This window comes from Acomys russatus, chromosome 19 (assembly GCF_903995435.1).
Source record: "Acomys russatus chromosome 19, mAcoRus1.1, whole genome shotgun sequence".
Classification (NCBI taxonomy): Eukaryota; Metazoa; Chordata; class Mammalia; order Rodentia; family Muridae; genus Acomys; species Acomys russatus.
In genome coordinates, this window is record NC_067155.1 from 55,045,652 (window position 1) to 55,060,855 (window position 15,204).

A 15,204-nucleotide genomic window follows, 5' to 3' on the forward strand; every position below is an offset into this window, starting at 1 on the left:
CGCTACGTTTCTGTAGGTAGATGATGCACATTAGGTGAAAGTAGATAACTGGGTCCTCATCCTTAGGTACCCGCCTTAGTCACATGAGCAGCCTTGCTTACAGTCAGGTGTTACCCTCTGAGCATGTGCTCTAGGCCTCTGCTGTCCTCTCTCTCCAGCTGCTTGGAGCTATAGGCCTCCTTGCTCACTCTAGACTTAAGTCAGCTGTTTATCATCTATTTTTCAAAGGTGTGCACCACCACACTCAGCCTGATTCTATTTTCAGATTTATTTATGTGCACGATTGTTCTGTCTACATGTAAGTGTGTGCACCACAGAAACGCCTGGCATTAGAGGAGGTAAGAGAAGGTAGTACTAGATCCCCTGCGACTGGAGTTATGGACGCTTGGGAGGGGCCATGTAGGTGCTGAGAACCAAACCTAGGTCCTCTGCAAGAGCAACAAGTACCGTCTGGCCGAGCCACTTCTCCAGCCCCAGCTTATATTAAACAGCACCAATGTACTAGACAATCCAAAGAAGAAAAAGACCACACGGGCAGTCAGGACTTGTAGCATGGCAGAGCAGGAACTGAGATGCTGTGCTGTCAGAGAGACGGTGAAGCTGCCAGGGAGAAAAGCAGGGTCTGCACAGCCAGGCATGGCGCCACACGCCTGTAATCTCAGCACTTGGGAAGCTGAGTATGAGGACAAGGAATTCAACATCAACGTTGGCTACATGGTGAGTTTGAAGCCAGCCTAATCTGTAAGAAACGTGTGTGTGTGTGTGTGTGTGTGTGTGTGTGTGTGTGTGTGTGTGTGTAGGGGAGTGCATAAGGCAAAATGAGGCCAAAATCTGCATTAACAAAGCCTTGGGCACCGTCAGGAGAATAACAGAATCAGGGGCTAAAACAGCATTCCAGATTCAAAGTGGAGGAGTCCAGGCAGCGGTAGTGACAGGAAGCCCCTGGCATCCTGTCAATACCCTCTGCTCTCCATCTGTTAAGGGGACTGCTGAGGCGAGGGGATAAATACACCCTCAAAGGGGCAGTACAGGTCCTTGGGGGCAGCAGGCGCACCTCCCTCCAAGGCCTGTGGCTGATGAACAGTCCATGTCAACAGTGCTGCTTTGCATTTGCTGGGCCTGGGATAAAAGCCACTCACATTTTATCCATTTACTTATTTAGTTTTGAAAAAGTGTGCGTGTAAGTCAGAAGACAACTACTTCAAGTAGTCTTTCTCCTTCCACCATGTAGATCCCAGGCACATTTATCCACTAAGCCATCTTGCCAGCCGTCCTCCTTACTGGAAAAGTAGAGGCAGGAGCAACAAGGAGTTCAAGGTGAACCTGGGTTACATAACTAAAAAACTGAAAACTGCCAGTCTGCCCCCCCCCCCCCCCCCCAGCCTGCAGCTCACCTTTCATGGACTTGTCATTGAAGTAATCTTCTAGTCCTGGGCTCCCCTGAGTGTCAAACAGACTCTGATTCACCACAGACACTGTCAGAATCTCCTCTGTTGACATTTCCATCAACTCATCTTCACCGTCCAGACTTGACAAACCAATCAAATCATTATTGTTAAATAAACTTGCTCGGATTTTCTCGATTTTGGCTCGGGACCTTATCTGTATAGACAAAGAGAAAGGTTGGGCTCTGGATGGGTCTGCCCTGGGCAGGCATGGGTGCCGCTGACCTTGTTTCCAGAGAGGCTCCCTCCCAATGCCAACGTGGCCATCACAGAACAGCTCACCTGGGAAGCTCTGGAGCCTAAAGGCTGGCCAGTCCCCAGGAAGGTGGCCCAGCTGGGAGAGGCTCATGAAGGCTCTCGCCTGGGGCTTTATGCAGTCAATGGAGAGGGCACTTACTCTGACAGAGGTGCTGGAGTATAAGCCCAGGGCTTCGCGCGCACCCAGCAAGTGCTGTAGCCAGTGCTGGGTTTTACCTTTCGGCCTAACTCATGCAGAAGTGCAAGAAGTCATCAGATGCCTCATTTCTAAACAAGGAGGCCCAAGAAACATGTGGCATCTGAAGCAGCAATCACCAGGTCCCACACAGCAGCTGCACTCTACATGCCTGGAGTACAGTGTGCGTGGTTCTCGCGCTGCCACCATGCACAGTGCCTCTCACACACTGCGTGGTCCCGAGTGTATCTCCCAGAGACCATCAACCCACCCACAGCAAGGAACTGCCTGTGCCTCATAACACCAGACTGAACGTCCCTCTTAGAGTTGACCTCAAGAAAAGCAGCTGCTCAGAGTTGCCCAGGAGCTCCTCTGAATCCCATTTCGCCTACCAGCTAACTCCTTAGAAGTAACATGGAGAGGCCATGTTGGCCAGGTCAGGGCTGAGTGGCTTTAGAGGCTGAGAGCTATTACCTCCACTACTGCAAAGCCTTTGATAGGACGCGCTGTGAGGGGCTGGGTGTCCAGGGAAGTGACTGTGTACAAGGAGCCCACGTCTGACACAGATACTGTCTCTGCATTGTCCAGCGGTTCCCCTAGGCTGCCCAGGCTACCCAGGCTGCCAGTGCTGCATAAGGAAATGTCCAGGCTCTCCTGGCTGGACACCACATGGGGCTCCAACAGGACAGGAGGAACAGGCAGCTCTAGGCCTGACGGCAGCGGGTCTACTGAGAGGTCACTAGCGGTCTGTGAAACACCTTGGGAGCTGCAGACCGAGGCCTGGCTGGTGGAAGCCGAGGCACTGATGCTCATGGCAGGGGCCAGGCTGCTTGACGTGCTCCCCTCCAAGCTGTCCACACTGGGGAAGCCCAGCAACTTCTCAGACTCCACCTTGCTGTCACCGCCCTCAGCCTTGTCTTTTGGCTTCTTGGGGTCCTCGTCCTGCAGTGGGATGTAGATCTCATCTTTGAAGACGCCACCATGGGCATTGCAGGCCTTGCGGATAGCCCCTCTGACAACAGCCTCATCCAGGTGGGTGGGAATGCCGGAGATCACTAGCAGGCGGCTGTGGGCAGTGGGGCCTACTAGGGCCTGGCAGGCATCGGCAATGGCATCACTCGTCACACCCAGGCCCTGTGGGTCCTTTCTGGTGAGGTGGCGGAGAATGATGAGCAAGGTGAGGGCGCGGTGGAACCACAGCATGTCCTCAGGCTTGCTCCCTGCGATGCTGAGCACAGTGGAGTCTGCGTCGGAGGCACGGGAGGACTGGCGCTTGCTGGAGGAAGAAGCCTTCTCCCGCTTCATCTTGACTTTCTTTCTCTTGGACAGGAGGCTAGGGCTCTGTGGTGTCTGTCCTGGGGAGGAGGAGGAGGAGGAGGAAGAGTCGCTGAGGTTTGGAGTGGTTGTTGAGGTCACCCCGCTAGCTGTGACACTGATATTTGTAGGCAGGGTTACTTCTGCAACTGCCAGGCAGCCTTCCATGAGGGCGTGGAAGTAGGTAGAAAACCTGCCCTGATCGCCCACAGCTACTGCTCCAGAGCCCCCACAGGCACTGCCCGAGACCCAGCTCTGGGTCTCCTCATCGTATAGCTTATGGAGTTCTGACTGTAAGGCCATCAACATGGCCAGGCAGGGGTTGAGCTGGAGCGCGATAGAGGAGGACAGGCCAGATGGGTGCTTCCGCTGCTCCAGGGTGTGTACTGTACGCAACAGCTCAGCCAAGAGGTGGAAGACCAACTCCTTCACACAGGCCGCCATGTCTGTGGTCCACAGGAAGTTTCCTGAGACAGAGGGAAGACAGAGTAAGCATGTAACCACTGTTGCTCACTTCCCAGGAACAGCTCTGAGCTGTTACAGATGGAACTCCACCGATGGCTAGCTGGCTGGACATGGCCTTTAGCCCATGCCTGGGACAGCATGCCCTGCTGCCTGCTTCTGGAGCTCAGGCCAGATGTTACTGCTTTGCAGAGGGTTGGTGTCAAGTCACTAGAATACGTCTCAAGCATGAGTAATTCAGCTCAGTTTCAAAATATGCTGAGCAAGTTGTCCTGCCTTAGTCAACAAGACAGCCTCACTCTGGGCTGGGCATAGCTCTAGTACTGCCAAGGGCAGGAAAGGGAGGAAGAAAGGAATGAACAGAGGGGACTTAGGTAGGGGAGGGGAAGGGAGAGAAAAAAGGAGGGAGGAAGGGGAGTAGTAGAGAAAGCACAAGAGTAAGGAGCGAAGGAAGAAAAGGGAAGGGAGGAAGGATTTTGAGATAATCTCTTTTTTCATTTATTTTTAACTGATGTGTCTGTGTGCCATGCATAACTTTATGTGTACCACATGTGTGCAGGTTGAGGTCAGAGAGTGTCAGATCTCCTGGAACTGGAGTTCATGTGGTTGTGAGACGTCTGATGTGGGTGCAGGGAACTGAACCCAGGTCCTCTGGAAGAGCAGCCAGTGGTCTTAGTTGCTGAGGCACCTTTCCAGCTCATGGCTTACTTTTATTTATTTGTCTGTGTTGTGTCTGTGGGCCGTGTGTGTGCATTATGCACAAAGGTCAGAAGATGATTTCAGATCCTGTGAAACTGGAGTTATAGGTGGTTGTAAGCTCCTGCATCCTACACATGGCTGCTGGGAACCGAACACAGGCGCTCTGCAAGAGCAGCAAATGCTCTTAACTGTTGAGGTGTCCTCAACCCTCACATATTTATGTTTAACACAGCAGCTTTTGATGGGCTACAATATTTAGCTAAACTTTTATAATGGCATTGTTTTCCTTGTATTTTCTCTTATACTCACATTTTATAGTTATGGTAAGATATACTAATTTTCCATTTATAGCAGGGATGCAAAATTTTCTTGAAAATTAAGTATAAAAAAAGAAAGAGGCTAGGAGGCGGCTCAGTTGGTAAAGTTCTTGCCGTTTAAGCATGAAGACCTGAGTCTGATTCTCCCACCCACATATAAGCTGAGCACAGTGTAACTTTGGCTGCTGGGTGGCAAACAACTGCTGCCAGGAGCTTGTTGGGAGCCAGCAGAGCCAAGTCAGTGAGCTCGAGATGCAGTAAGAGACTCTTTCAACACACACACACACACACACACACACACACACACACACACACACACACACACGCTCGTGTACACACGCACACACAGAGAGAAAGGAGTCAAGTGTGGTTGTGCATACCTGTAATTCTAGCATTCTGAAGGTAAAGGCAGAAGTAACAGGAATTCAAAATCATCCTTTGCTACATAAGCCAGTTCAAGACCAGCTGGCTAAACATGACTCAGTCTCAAAAAAGAAAAAAAAAAAATCAAATAACAAATGAGAAACCACCAAAAAACAAGAAAGAAAGGAAGGAAGGAAGGAAGGTAGGTAGGAAGAAAGAAAGAAAGAAAGAAAGAAAGAAAGAAAGAAAGAAAGAAAGAGAGTCTTACACTACCCAGGCACAGTTGATGTGCACAGGAGAGTCCAGGAAAGGAGCATGACAATTGAGGACTGTCCCCAGATAGTAGAGTGCCTGCCTAGCGTGCATAAGGTCTTGGGTTTTGTCCAAAACAAGACAGACATGGTACTGCACACAGGTAACCCCAGTACCTCCAGCCAAGAGAATGACAAGTTTGAGACCACCCTTCCTACACAGTTAGTGCCTGTGTAGGCTATATAGATCTTGGCTTAAAGAAAATCCTACTTGAGGAGAAGAAAGGACTTATGGGAAAGGGAAGGAACAAGAGATGATAAAGAGGAGGTGGAGTGTCTGATTTAAGAAACATATGGTGGCCAGGCGTGGTGGCGCACGCCTTTAATCCCAGCACTCAGGAGGCAGAGGCAGGCGGATTGCTATGAGTTCGAGGCCAGCCTGGTCTACTAAGTGAGTCCAGGATGGCCAAGGCTACACAGAGAAACCCTGTCTCAAAAAAAAAACAAAAAACAAAAACAACAACAACAACAAAAAGAAACACATGGTGTATGAAACTGTGAACAATAAAGTTAAAAAGAAACACCAACAAGAAGATGTACCAATATCTCTGCACACAGGAGTATGCAGTGTTAGGAGATCGAACTCAGGGCTTTGAGCATGCTACGCAGGCACTCTGCCAACTTTGCTCTAGCTCAGGTTCCCAGATGCTCCTATTCCTGTTGCCTGGAATAGAGGGAGGTGGCTGTAGCTGGCTCTATTGAGATGGGGCCTGCAGTGGGTAGGACTCTTCTTGGGGCTCCCAAAGCTGAGCAGGTGTAGGGCCTTGCAGGGAGGACAGTGAACTTGAGCCTCCTGCTCTCTCAGGAGGAGCCTCCTTGCAAGTTCTTACTGAAAACAAGTAACAGCTTCCTGAGGAGCTTTCCAAAGACCAAAGATCAAAGCTCCCAGTACCTAGACTCAAGGCTTATGTCACTTCTTCCATGTCTTTACCATAGGACACTTGTGTAAGAGGACAGACATCCTCCAAGAGAATTCTTCAGCGAACTGCTAATGGTGGCACAGACATCTGTTCCTGCAATAAGCATAGTCCAGAGTAGTGGAAATAACCTACAGGCTTGACCTAGATGCCAATGTCTAAAATTTGGGAGGATCACACACACGCACACACGAAATGTACTTTTCTAGTTTTTTTAAAATAAAAATTCTGGCCAGGAATGGTGGCGTATGCCTTTTGTCACAGTTTGAGACCACCTGGTTTCCATGGAGTAGCCAGGGCTATAAAGTGAGACACTGCTTGCATTTAAAAAAAAAAAAAAAAAAAGACAAAACAAAAAGGCAAACCCACCCAGCTCTGTTAAGACCTCCTTTGACAGTGAACAGTCAGGGCCGGGTCACTGCCTGTATGTCAACAACCCCTTCCCTCTGGTTGTTGTTTCAATGATACATGGCCCCAAGGCATCTGGATTTGCCACCTGGTCTGTTTCACTTTTCAGCAGGGTCTCATTCCTCTGTGTCCATCACCCCAACTCCACCGTACCAAGTTGTTAGAATTGCTTTAGCACACACTCACCTGAACCTCTAGCCATTCAGCTCCCACCTTATGTCCTGATTAATTTTAATCAATATGATTCACCTCAAACCATGAACAGGCAAACATGGATTAAAGTTCAATGTTTCCTTCACATATTTTGGATATGGTTAAAACATCTGACCCCTAAGTTGACCATTACAGTGTTGTATGCTTTAAGTCTACCAGTACTAGCTCTGTGGTTGTAATGTTTCATTTGGTAGCATTGGTTACCTCCATGCCACCCTTCACCATCAAAGTTATAACACACAGCATATGAGACGGTCATTTACACTTTGGTATTGGTGTTTTTAGACAGGGTCTCACTGTGCAGGCCTGGCTGGCCCAGAACTCACTATGCAGACCAGGTTGGTGCCTGCCTCTGCCTCCATGGCAAGCAAACATTTAACACTTTAAAGCATGGCCATGTTACACTTTGCTGCAAGGGCGGCTGCCACCATGCAGTACATGGACTTGGAGTCAGGAAGTCAGGACTGGAATGTCTATTCCCAAGCCCACTTTGGGCGGCAGTGCTCTGACAGGGTGCAACTACTGGGACTACCGCCCACGCAATCCTCCACACTGGTTCCAAGAAAGAGCACCTTACCCAGCAGTTCCACCACGTGCAGGAGGACGGAGGTAGGAATGGCATCAGGCTCATCCTCTGACTTCCCATCACTGTCCTCTGATTTCCAGGACAGCAGCTGCTCAGCAAAGGCCATCGCCAGAGGGAACTCCAGGGGCAGAGAGTGCAAGACAAGCACGGCTCCAGGAGGTGGGGACACTCCTGAGAGAAGGAGCCAGAAAAAAAACACATGTGACTGGTAGCACCTGACCCAAGCAGGTTTGAGAAAGCACCTGCTGCAAGGATGGCAAACAGAAGCGAGCCCTGGACTGCACCTGCTGTTGTGGCAATGGGACAAAAGAGCAACTTCAGGAACTGTCTGGTGAGGTGCTAATTGGCAGGTCAGACATACTGGCTTATATCTGCCACCCTAGCACCTGCAAGGCTGAGGCAGAAAGATTTTGCATTTGAAGCCAGTCTGGGCTATATAGCAAAATAAAAAAATAAGTAATAAGTAAGGAATGGAAAAGATACCAAATGTCTCAAGACCCAGAACTATAGGCAGCGGTGGCACACGCCTTTAATCCCAACACTCAGAGGCAGAGGCAGGTGGACATCTGAGTTTGAGGCTAGCCTGGTCTACAGAGCAAGTTCCAAGACAGCTAAGGCTACATAGAGAGATACTCTCTTAAAAAAAAAAAAAAAAAAAAAAAAAAAAGAAAGAAAGAAAGAAAGGAGAGAAAAAAGAAATTAAAAGAGACTATGCAGTGGTGACAAGATCATAAGGAAATACCCTTCATCCCCTGAGCTCAGCTAGAGCTGAGGCTGACTCGGGCAGACATATGCTGCTCTTTTCTTGTTATACTGAGGAAGAGTGGAGGTCTGGGGTTAAGATTCCTTTCCTTTCTGCTGCCTTTGACCAGGACAGGCAGTAACAGCTTCAAGAGATAGGAACAGCAGGTGCTCACAGGCCACACCAGACCCCAGAAGATTTGTAATAAAGGCTCCGGGAACATTCAGAAACTGGGATTGCTGGAGTCTGCAATGGCTGCAAGGATGAAACTGCAGCTCTGCGCAGATGGAAGGCAGTCCCTCTGTGCCTGGGTGGCCTCGGCCACGCCTTTAATCTACTGTCTCAAACACACTGCCCCAGCAGTCTCTTTCCTCACTCTTAGCCACAGTGACTGGCAGCCCCCAAAGGCAGGCCAGCAGAGCACTGCTGCCTGCCATGTGCATCAGTGTGAGCTGAAAAAAGACTCACCGAGTTTGATGTGTACTTTGTCTGTAGAGAGAACCACGGAAGGGTACTGGTCAGCTGTGGGTGGAGGGGCGAGCCCAGTATTGGCTGGGGAGGCGTCTCGAGGGTAACAGGCAGCTTCGATGAGGTTCAGCTGGCCGGTGCGCTTCACTTTGTGGCCAAGCCCATACACGAGCACACGTGCCCACGGAGCCTTGTACAGAGAGGAGCTGAGAGGAAGTGGGGGTTAACACAGACTTGGCCAGGCCATGCACTGGGCATAAGTCATCTCCATCACCTTTAGAAGGTCGTTCTCTATAAAGCCTAGGTCCCCACAGAAGGAAATACAGGAAGAACTGCAAGTTAGCTTTAAAGGCAGTGTACAGTCGAGGGCAAGGACAGCTGGAGGCACAGTCCTGGGACAGTGCTGCTGGAGTGAAGCCACTGAGCTCTCTCTCCCCAGAACCATCTTCTGGAGAAAGAACAACTTACTCTTTGCGGAATCCAGACTGACTTTCTTTGCAAGACACAACAACAAAAGCCGCTCCAGGGAAATTCACATCCATATTGACTTTGGACTCAGAAATTGGGAATTCTTCGGAGGGGAACCGCTCCGGTGCTGTCTGAAAGGACATGCGTAATAAGCGAGGTGGGTTAGCCACGGGAAGCACACTCCATCTTCTCACCTCATCTAGGACACATGCTGAGAGACAGGCAGGAGGCTGAGAGCTCCCACAGAATGGCCGCCCAGGGGTGGCTCATGGGATGAGCACTATTTAGCAAGCCAATGAACCCCTATTCAGTGGTGTCCACGGGTTTGGCCACCAGCTCAAGCCTGTACCTGCAGGAAGGCGCAGATCTGCTTCGTCAGCTCCAGGAGGTTCTCCTCGCCCTGGTGCAGGGTGCGGGTGATGGCCACGCCGAGCCACTCCCTCAGCGTCTGAGAGCTGCCCTGGTAGAAGAGGTCGGTGGCAGAGCAGCTCTGTGAGTGGATGCAGTGCTGCAGAGACTGCGCCAGGAGGATGGAGCTGGAGCTGATGGTGCCGTCTGTGGACAGGAAAAGAGAGGGACGGTGACAGAACTGCAGTGGCTAGGGCCTGGGAGAGCCTGAGAAACAGACAAGGGAGGAACGATTCCTCAGGAAGGATGGAGTGGGTGCAAGTGGGAGATGGAAAGCCCTGGGCCACCAGGAAAGTGGGAGGGAGTCAAGAGTTTGTGGCCTTGAAACCTGTGCTTTCTTTTTAGCAGTAATATAGTGCCTCAAATAACACCTTCAGTGGGCACCCAGGCCTCTCTTGTTCTGTGCACATGTATGCACACTGTGTATGTGCATGCCTGTGGAAGGCAGGGCCTGGTGTTGGGTGTCTTCCTCAGTAGCTCTTCACAGTAGTTCTTGAGCAGGGTCTCTCGCTGCAGCTGGAGCTCACTGACTAGATTGACCTCTGCTCAGGGATCCTGGGTCTCCAGCTCCTGAAGACTGAGATTATAGATGCACACCACACCACTGTGCCCAGCTTGGTTTTTCAAGACAGAGTTTCTCTGGGTAGCCTTGGTGATCCTGGGCTCACTTTGTAGACCACGCTGGCCTCGAACTCACAGTGGTCTGCCTGCCTCTGCCTCCTGAGTGCTGGGATTAAAGGCGTGCGCCACCACGCCCGGCTGTGCCCAGCTTTTTATGTGGCTGCTGGTGACCTGAACTGAGGGTCCTTGTGCTTGTGTAGCAGGCACTTTCCTCATAGCCAGCTCCCCTGCTGAGTTTCTTAGAGAGCAGTGTGGGGTGGTCTGTGCAGCTGCTCTGGGCCAGCCTCTGCTCCACTGAGGTTTGCTGAGGTGAGGGTGACTGCTCGGTCTTCACGGCAAAGCTCTTCTTGCAGGTATGTTCCTCTAAGTTGGCTTGTGGACCCTGGAGCTGGCAGGCTAGTGGGGATATGCTGACTGGGACGCTGTGGCTGCCCAACATGCCATGGGCTCACAGTGCTGCTTGCACCAGGGTCTGGGAGGGCGCCTGTGCTTCCTACCTTAGGTGCTCAGAGATAAAAGGGAAGTTGAGGTGTCATAGGCAGACAGAGGAGCCCTCAGTCTGGGGCGAACCGAAGAATGATTGTCACACTTAGTACTGCTCAGCTGGGCATAGAAAGCCCTTGGCCCAAGTATCCCAGGCTTAGCTGACTCACATGAGCAGTTACAAAGCAGGCCCTGGCACGGGAACTTCTGCTGTTTCCCCAGGGTCAAGCAGAACACTGTGACATCAGTCCCATGTACAGTGAGGAGTCAGTGGATTAAATGATGAGAGCGAGTGTGCATATCCGCTGTCTAAGAGCAGACGGCATGGCTATGACAGGCCTCCCTGACTCAGTCTGTGTGACCTGGGGCTCAACCGTGGGGCTCTTTTCCTCTTGCCAAGTCTTACCTGGGAGGGGAGGAGCGAGAAGCTGATTGGACAGGAGCTGCAGGTGCTCTAGCGTGATGTCTCGGATGGCAGGTATGTGGAAGAGACGAGTGAATAAGTGAGGTAGCTTGGGGGCGAAGATGTTGAGCAGGGCCATGCGACAGTACAGCCGGGCCAGTGCAGCCTCACAACGCAGCAGCTCTCTGAGGGAAAAGAAAGGTGAGACTTGCTGAGTGTGATGATGGTCTGGCCGTCACACCTGAGCAGAGCTCTTGGGGATGGGGTGGGGATGAAGGTGATGATAGATGACACTTCATCGCAAGTTTCTCTGCTGGCTCTATGTTCTGTGTTTCAAGTAACTCACTTGAGTTTTAAATAAAAGCCACAGTAGTTTTCCTTGTTTTCTTTCCTCCCCAACTCAAAACACCCTGGATAAAGAAATGAAGATGTGTGTCCACACAAAACTTGTAAACAAATTCATAGCTACAGTGTTTATTAGAAGTGTCATATAGTGAGTGGTAATTCCACATGACTGGCTGCTACAAGGTAAGATAAAGGGATAACACAGATTGGCATAATCAGAGTGAGATGACCACACAGATCCCTGAGGCAGAAATGAGTCCAGTGTGCAAAGATCAGAAAGACCAGCGTGGCCCAAGGAGGGAAGATGCCTCAGAGGCTCACAGGGTACTAGGAGCGGGTATGGTCTGAAGTCCTTCATGTGAGGAGCAAGCTCTGCCTCACAGCTGACACCACTCTTTCAGAGTGCACACGCACCAGCTGCCTCTGCAGAGAGCTTACCAGGAGGCCTATAGGTGCAGTCTACAGCAGCAGTTCTCAACCTTCTTAATGCTGCAACCCTTTAATACAGAGCCTCATGGTGTGGTGACCACCCCCAGCCATAAAATGATTTCGTTCCTACTTCATAACTGTAACTTTGCTTCTAGTATGAATTGAAATGTAAACGTCCGCTATGTAGGAGATCTGATATGTGACCCCAATGAGATGGCGCATGTTGACCCCCAGATTGAGAGGATCAAAGAAGGAAGTTTGGTATAAAATCTAATTCCATCTCACATGCCACGTTTGGGTCATCCAAACCCTTTCCTCAGACCCAAAAAAACAGCCTTTGTCCAGATCTCCACTCAGCTCTTCTGCAAGTTGGGCAGCAGCTCATCATCCTGAGACGCACTGCAGGTGGGGTGGTGGAGAGGAACTGCTCCGGTGGCAGCAACTGGGCAGAAGAGCCTGGAGCTCTGCCCAAAGTGCTCTCAAAGGTACTGGCTCTGACAACTACTACAGGCTGTGTAGTCAGCAAGCACACACCTGAGTTGTCACTTGGCCCTGACCTTCGTGGATGAGAGTGCAGACTCCTGTTGAAGTGCCAGTGTTGCATGCCACTCTTCCTGCCCTGTTGTCTTGCCTAACTGTTACCAACTGTGCCCTGTTGTTTTTGTTGTTCTGGTTTTTTTGTCTATTTGTTAGTTTTTGTTTTTTGAGACAGGTCTAACTATGTAGTCCTCACTGTCCTGGAACTTGCTCTGTAGACCAGGCTGGCCCGGAACTCAGAAACTGACTTGCCTCTGCCTCCTGAGTGCAGGGACTAAAGGCATGGGTCTGTGGTCTGTTTTGATCTGGTGACTAACTGAACTTCAGACAATCCTATGGAGTGAAGTGATAGTCCAGTGGCACAGCATTAGGTGGAGGAGGCTAGGTGGAGGTGGAAGCCTGGAGCTGCCAAACAGAGGCAAGCTGAGCATGGCGGCTCACTCCTACACCCTCAGCACTTGGGAAGCAGAGGCAAGAGGACCAACGATGTGAGTCCGAAGCCAGCCAGGACGATCTAGTCTTAAACGGGGAGAGGGAGTTAGAGACATACTCAGCTCAGTTCCACACTGACGCCCTGGAGAGAAACCGGTTCTTGTAGCTGTTGCCTGCACTTTAGCTAGGGCTGTATGTGTTAGATTCAGGTGATCTTGAAGCACAGGGACACACCGCAGGGTCTGGCTGAGGAGGGACTGTGATGTACGGACAGGCAGTGTGACCCTGGTCTGCAGAGGCTCTTACTAGAGAACCCACTTGTTACTCTGCCTTCCTCTCAACTGCACCAGGGATTTCTATGAGGAAAGGAATGTGTCATAGCCGAGATTTTGTATATGTTTATTTTTTTAAATAAACATGATCCTTTGGTGGCCTGGAGTTCATATGCAGACCAGGCTAGCCTCCAACTCACAAAGATTCTCTTGCTCTCTTGAGTTACAGGGACATTATTTAACAGTGCATGACAGGGAATGGTGACTAATTACCATTAGGCCTTCCCATGTATAGGGCAGGCTCGTATCCACGGTAGCCCTGTGCCTCCCAGAATTCTGCACACAGCCTGTGTTCAGGGTGTACTTGGTCACCAAGAAAGAGCCAGCTGGCTGCTCCTGTCACATGGATGAACTGGGTGTCTCATCTGCTCCCTCCTCTGCGTGTCCTCATCTCTCTAGTTGGCTCTAGCCTCACGAACACATTAGAGTGCATGTAACATCGGCCATGTGCTTCTAGATCTGCTTCTGCCCGACCCCTGCCATTGCTCTATTGCCTTCCACCTCTTAGCTTTGAAGAAAAAGTATAAATGGAACATATGGAGAAACACAGTAACTAAATCTGTATTCCCCCAAAGAAGGAAGGCCCAGATTTACCTGTGAATTTGAAGGTTGGTATTGTCCAGTGTGACCAGCCCATTGGTGGCAGTCCTTCGGTAGCCTGCAGGGGGTCGTTCTAACATATCAATGGGGTACCAGTACCGCACCAGCACCCCTTCACTCCTGAGGTATGTTTCCACCTGCACCAATTCATTCACCTGTAGTGGAAAAGTCAAATTCCAACCTTATTTTCTGAGAATTGACTTTGGTTTTCAAGTTTATGCAAATATATATGTATACATATGTATGTGTATACATACATATATAATCTTTAGATATTATGCTATAATTTATATTTAGTTGCTATTTTATGAGTAAAATTAATGAACCCAAAGGGAATTTACAATACACAAGTTTATCTAATTCCACCCCCCCCAGTGTGTGTACATACACACATACACACACATACACACACACACACAAACACACACATATATATATTTTTTAAAGGCATGGTCTTATTGTATACTCCTTGCTGGCCTGGAAATAACAGAGATCCACCTGTCCCTGCCTCCAGAGTGCTGGAATTAAAAGCACACAATACTACACCTGGCTAAAGGATTCATTTTTATTATGCACATTGAGAGCAGAGGACCTTGGCGGCCAGAAGAAGGTGTTGAGTCCCCTGGAGCTGGAGCTACAGGAGGTTTGAGCTGCCAAATGTGGGTGCTGGTAACTGAACTCAAGTCCTCCATATGAGCAGCATAGGCTGTTTTTTTTTTTTTTTTTGGTTTTTCGAGACAGGGTTTCTCTGTGTAGCCTTGGCCATCCTGGACTCACTTTGTAGACCAGGCTGGCCTCGAACTCACAGCGATCCGCCTGCCTCTGCCTCCCGAGTGCAGTATAGGCTCTTAACTGTTGAGCCATCTCTGAAAGCCCAATCTATTGTTTTGTTTTGTTTGTTTGTTTTGTGCGTGTGTGTAGCAAACCCAAGGCCTTGTACATGAGGGTATCTACTATTGAGCCTACCTAAAAATTATTTTTTGTTCATTTTGTTTTTATTAAGAAAGGTCTTGGGGGAGGGCAGGGCTGGAGAGATGGCTCAGCAATTAAGAGGTCTGCTCTTCCAGAGGTCCTGAGTTAAATTCCAGACAACCACATGGTGGCTCACAACCATCTATGATGTGATCTAATGCCCTCTTCTGGTACACAGGTGTACGTATACAGGTGTACATGCAAATGGAGCATCATATACAATAAATAAACAAAATCTTAAAAAAAAAAAAAAAAGGGTCTTGGGCTGGAGAGATGCCTCAGAGGTTACAAGCACTGCCTGTTCTTCTAAAGGTCCTGAGTTCAATTTCTAGCAACGACACAGTGGCTCACAGCCTTCTATAATGAGATCTGGTGCCCTCTCTGGTATGTTTGTGTACATTCAGGCAGAACACTGTATACTTAATAAATAAATAATAAAGAAAGGGTCTTACACTGGGCTGTGGTGGCGCACGCCTTTAATCCCAGCACTCGGGAG

The 15,204-nt window shown here is 49.8% G+C and overlaps 1 protein-coding gene across 2 annotated transcripts in view; it reads right to left on the reverse strand.

Annotated features, from left to right (window-relative positions):
• Positions 1–15,204, reverse strand: part of Hectd4 (HECT domain E3 ubiquitin protein ligase 4) — a 162,072-nt gene that overhangs the window by 17,986 nt on the left and 128,882 nt on the right. For both annotated transcript variants that reach the window (XM_051161587.1, XM_051161586.1), the window contains exons 55-62: positions 13,731–13,891; positions 11,065–11,246; positions 9,496–9,701; positions 9,147–9,277; positions 8,679–8,884; positions 7,460–7,639; positions 2,353–3,659; positions 1,395–1,602 (exon numbers count right to left, since the gene is read on the reverse strand). In XM_051161587.1, coding sequence (XP_051017544.1) covers positions 1,395–1,602; positions 2,353–3,659; positions 7,460–7,639; positions 8,679–8,884; positions 9,147–9,277; positions 9,496–9,701; positions 11,065–11,246; positions 13,731–13,891 — 2,581 coding nt within the window. The remainder of the gene's footprint in view (positions 1–1,394; positions 1,603–2,352; positions 3,660–7,459; positions 7,640–8,678; positions 8,885–9,146; positions 9,278–9,495; positions 9,702–11,064; positions 11,247–13,730; positions 13,892–15,204) is intronic.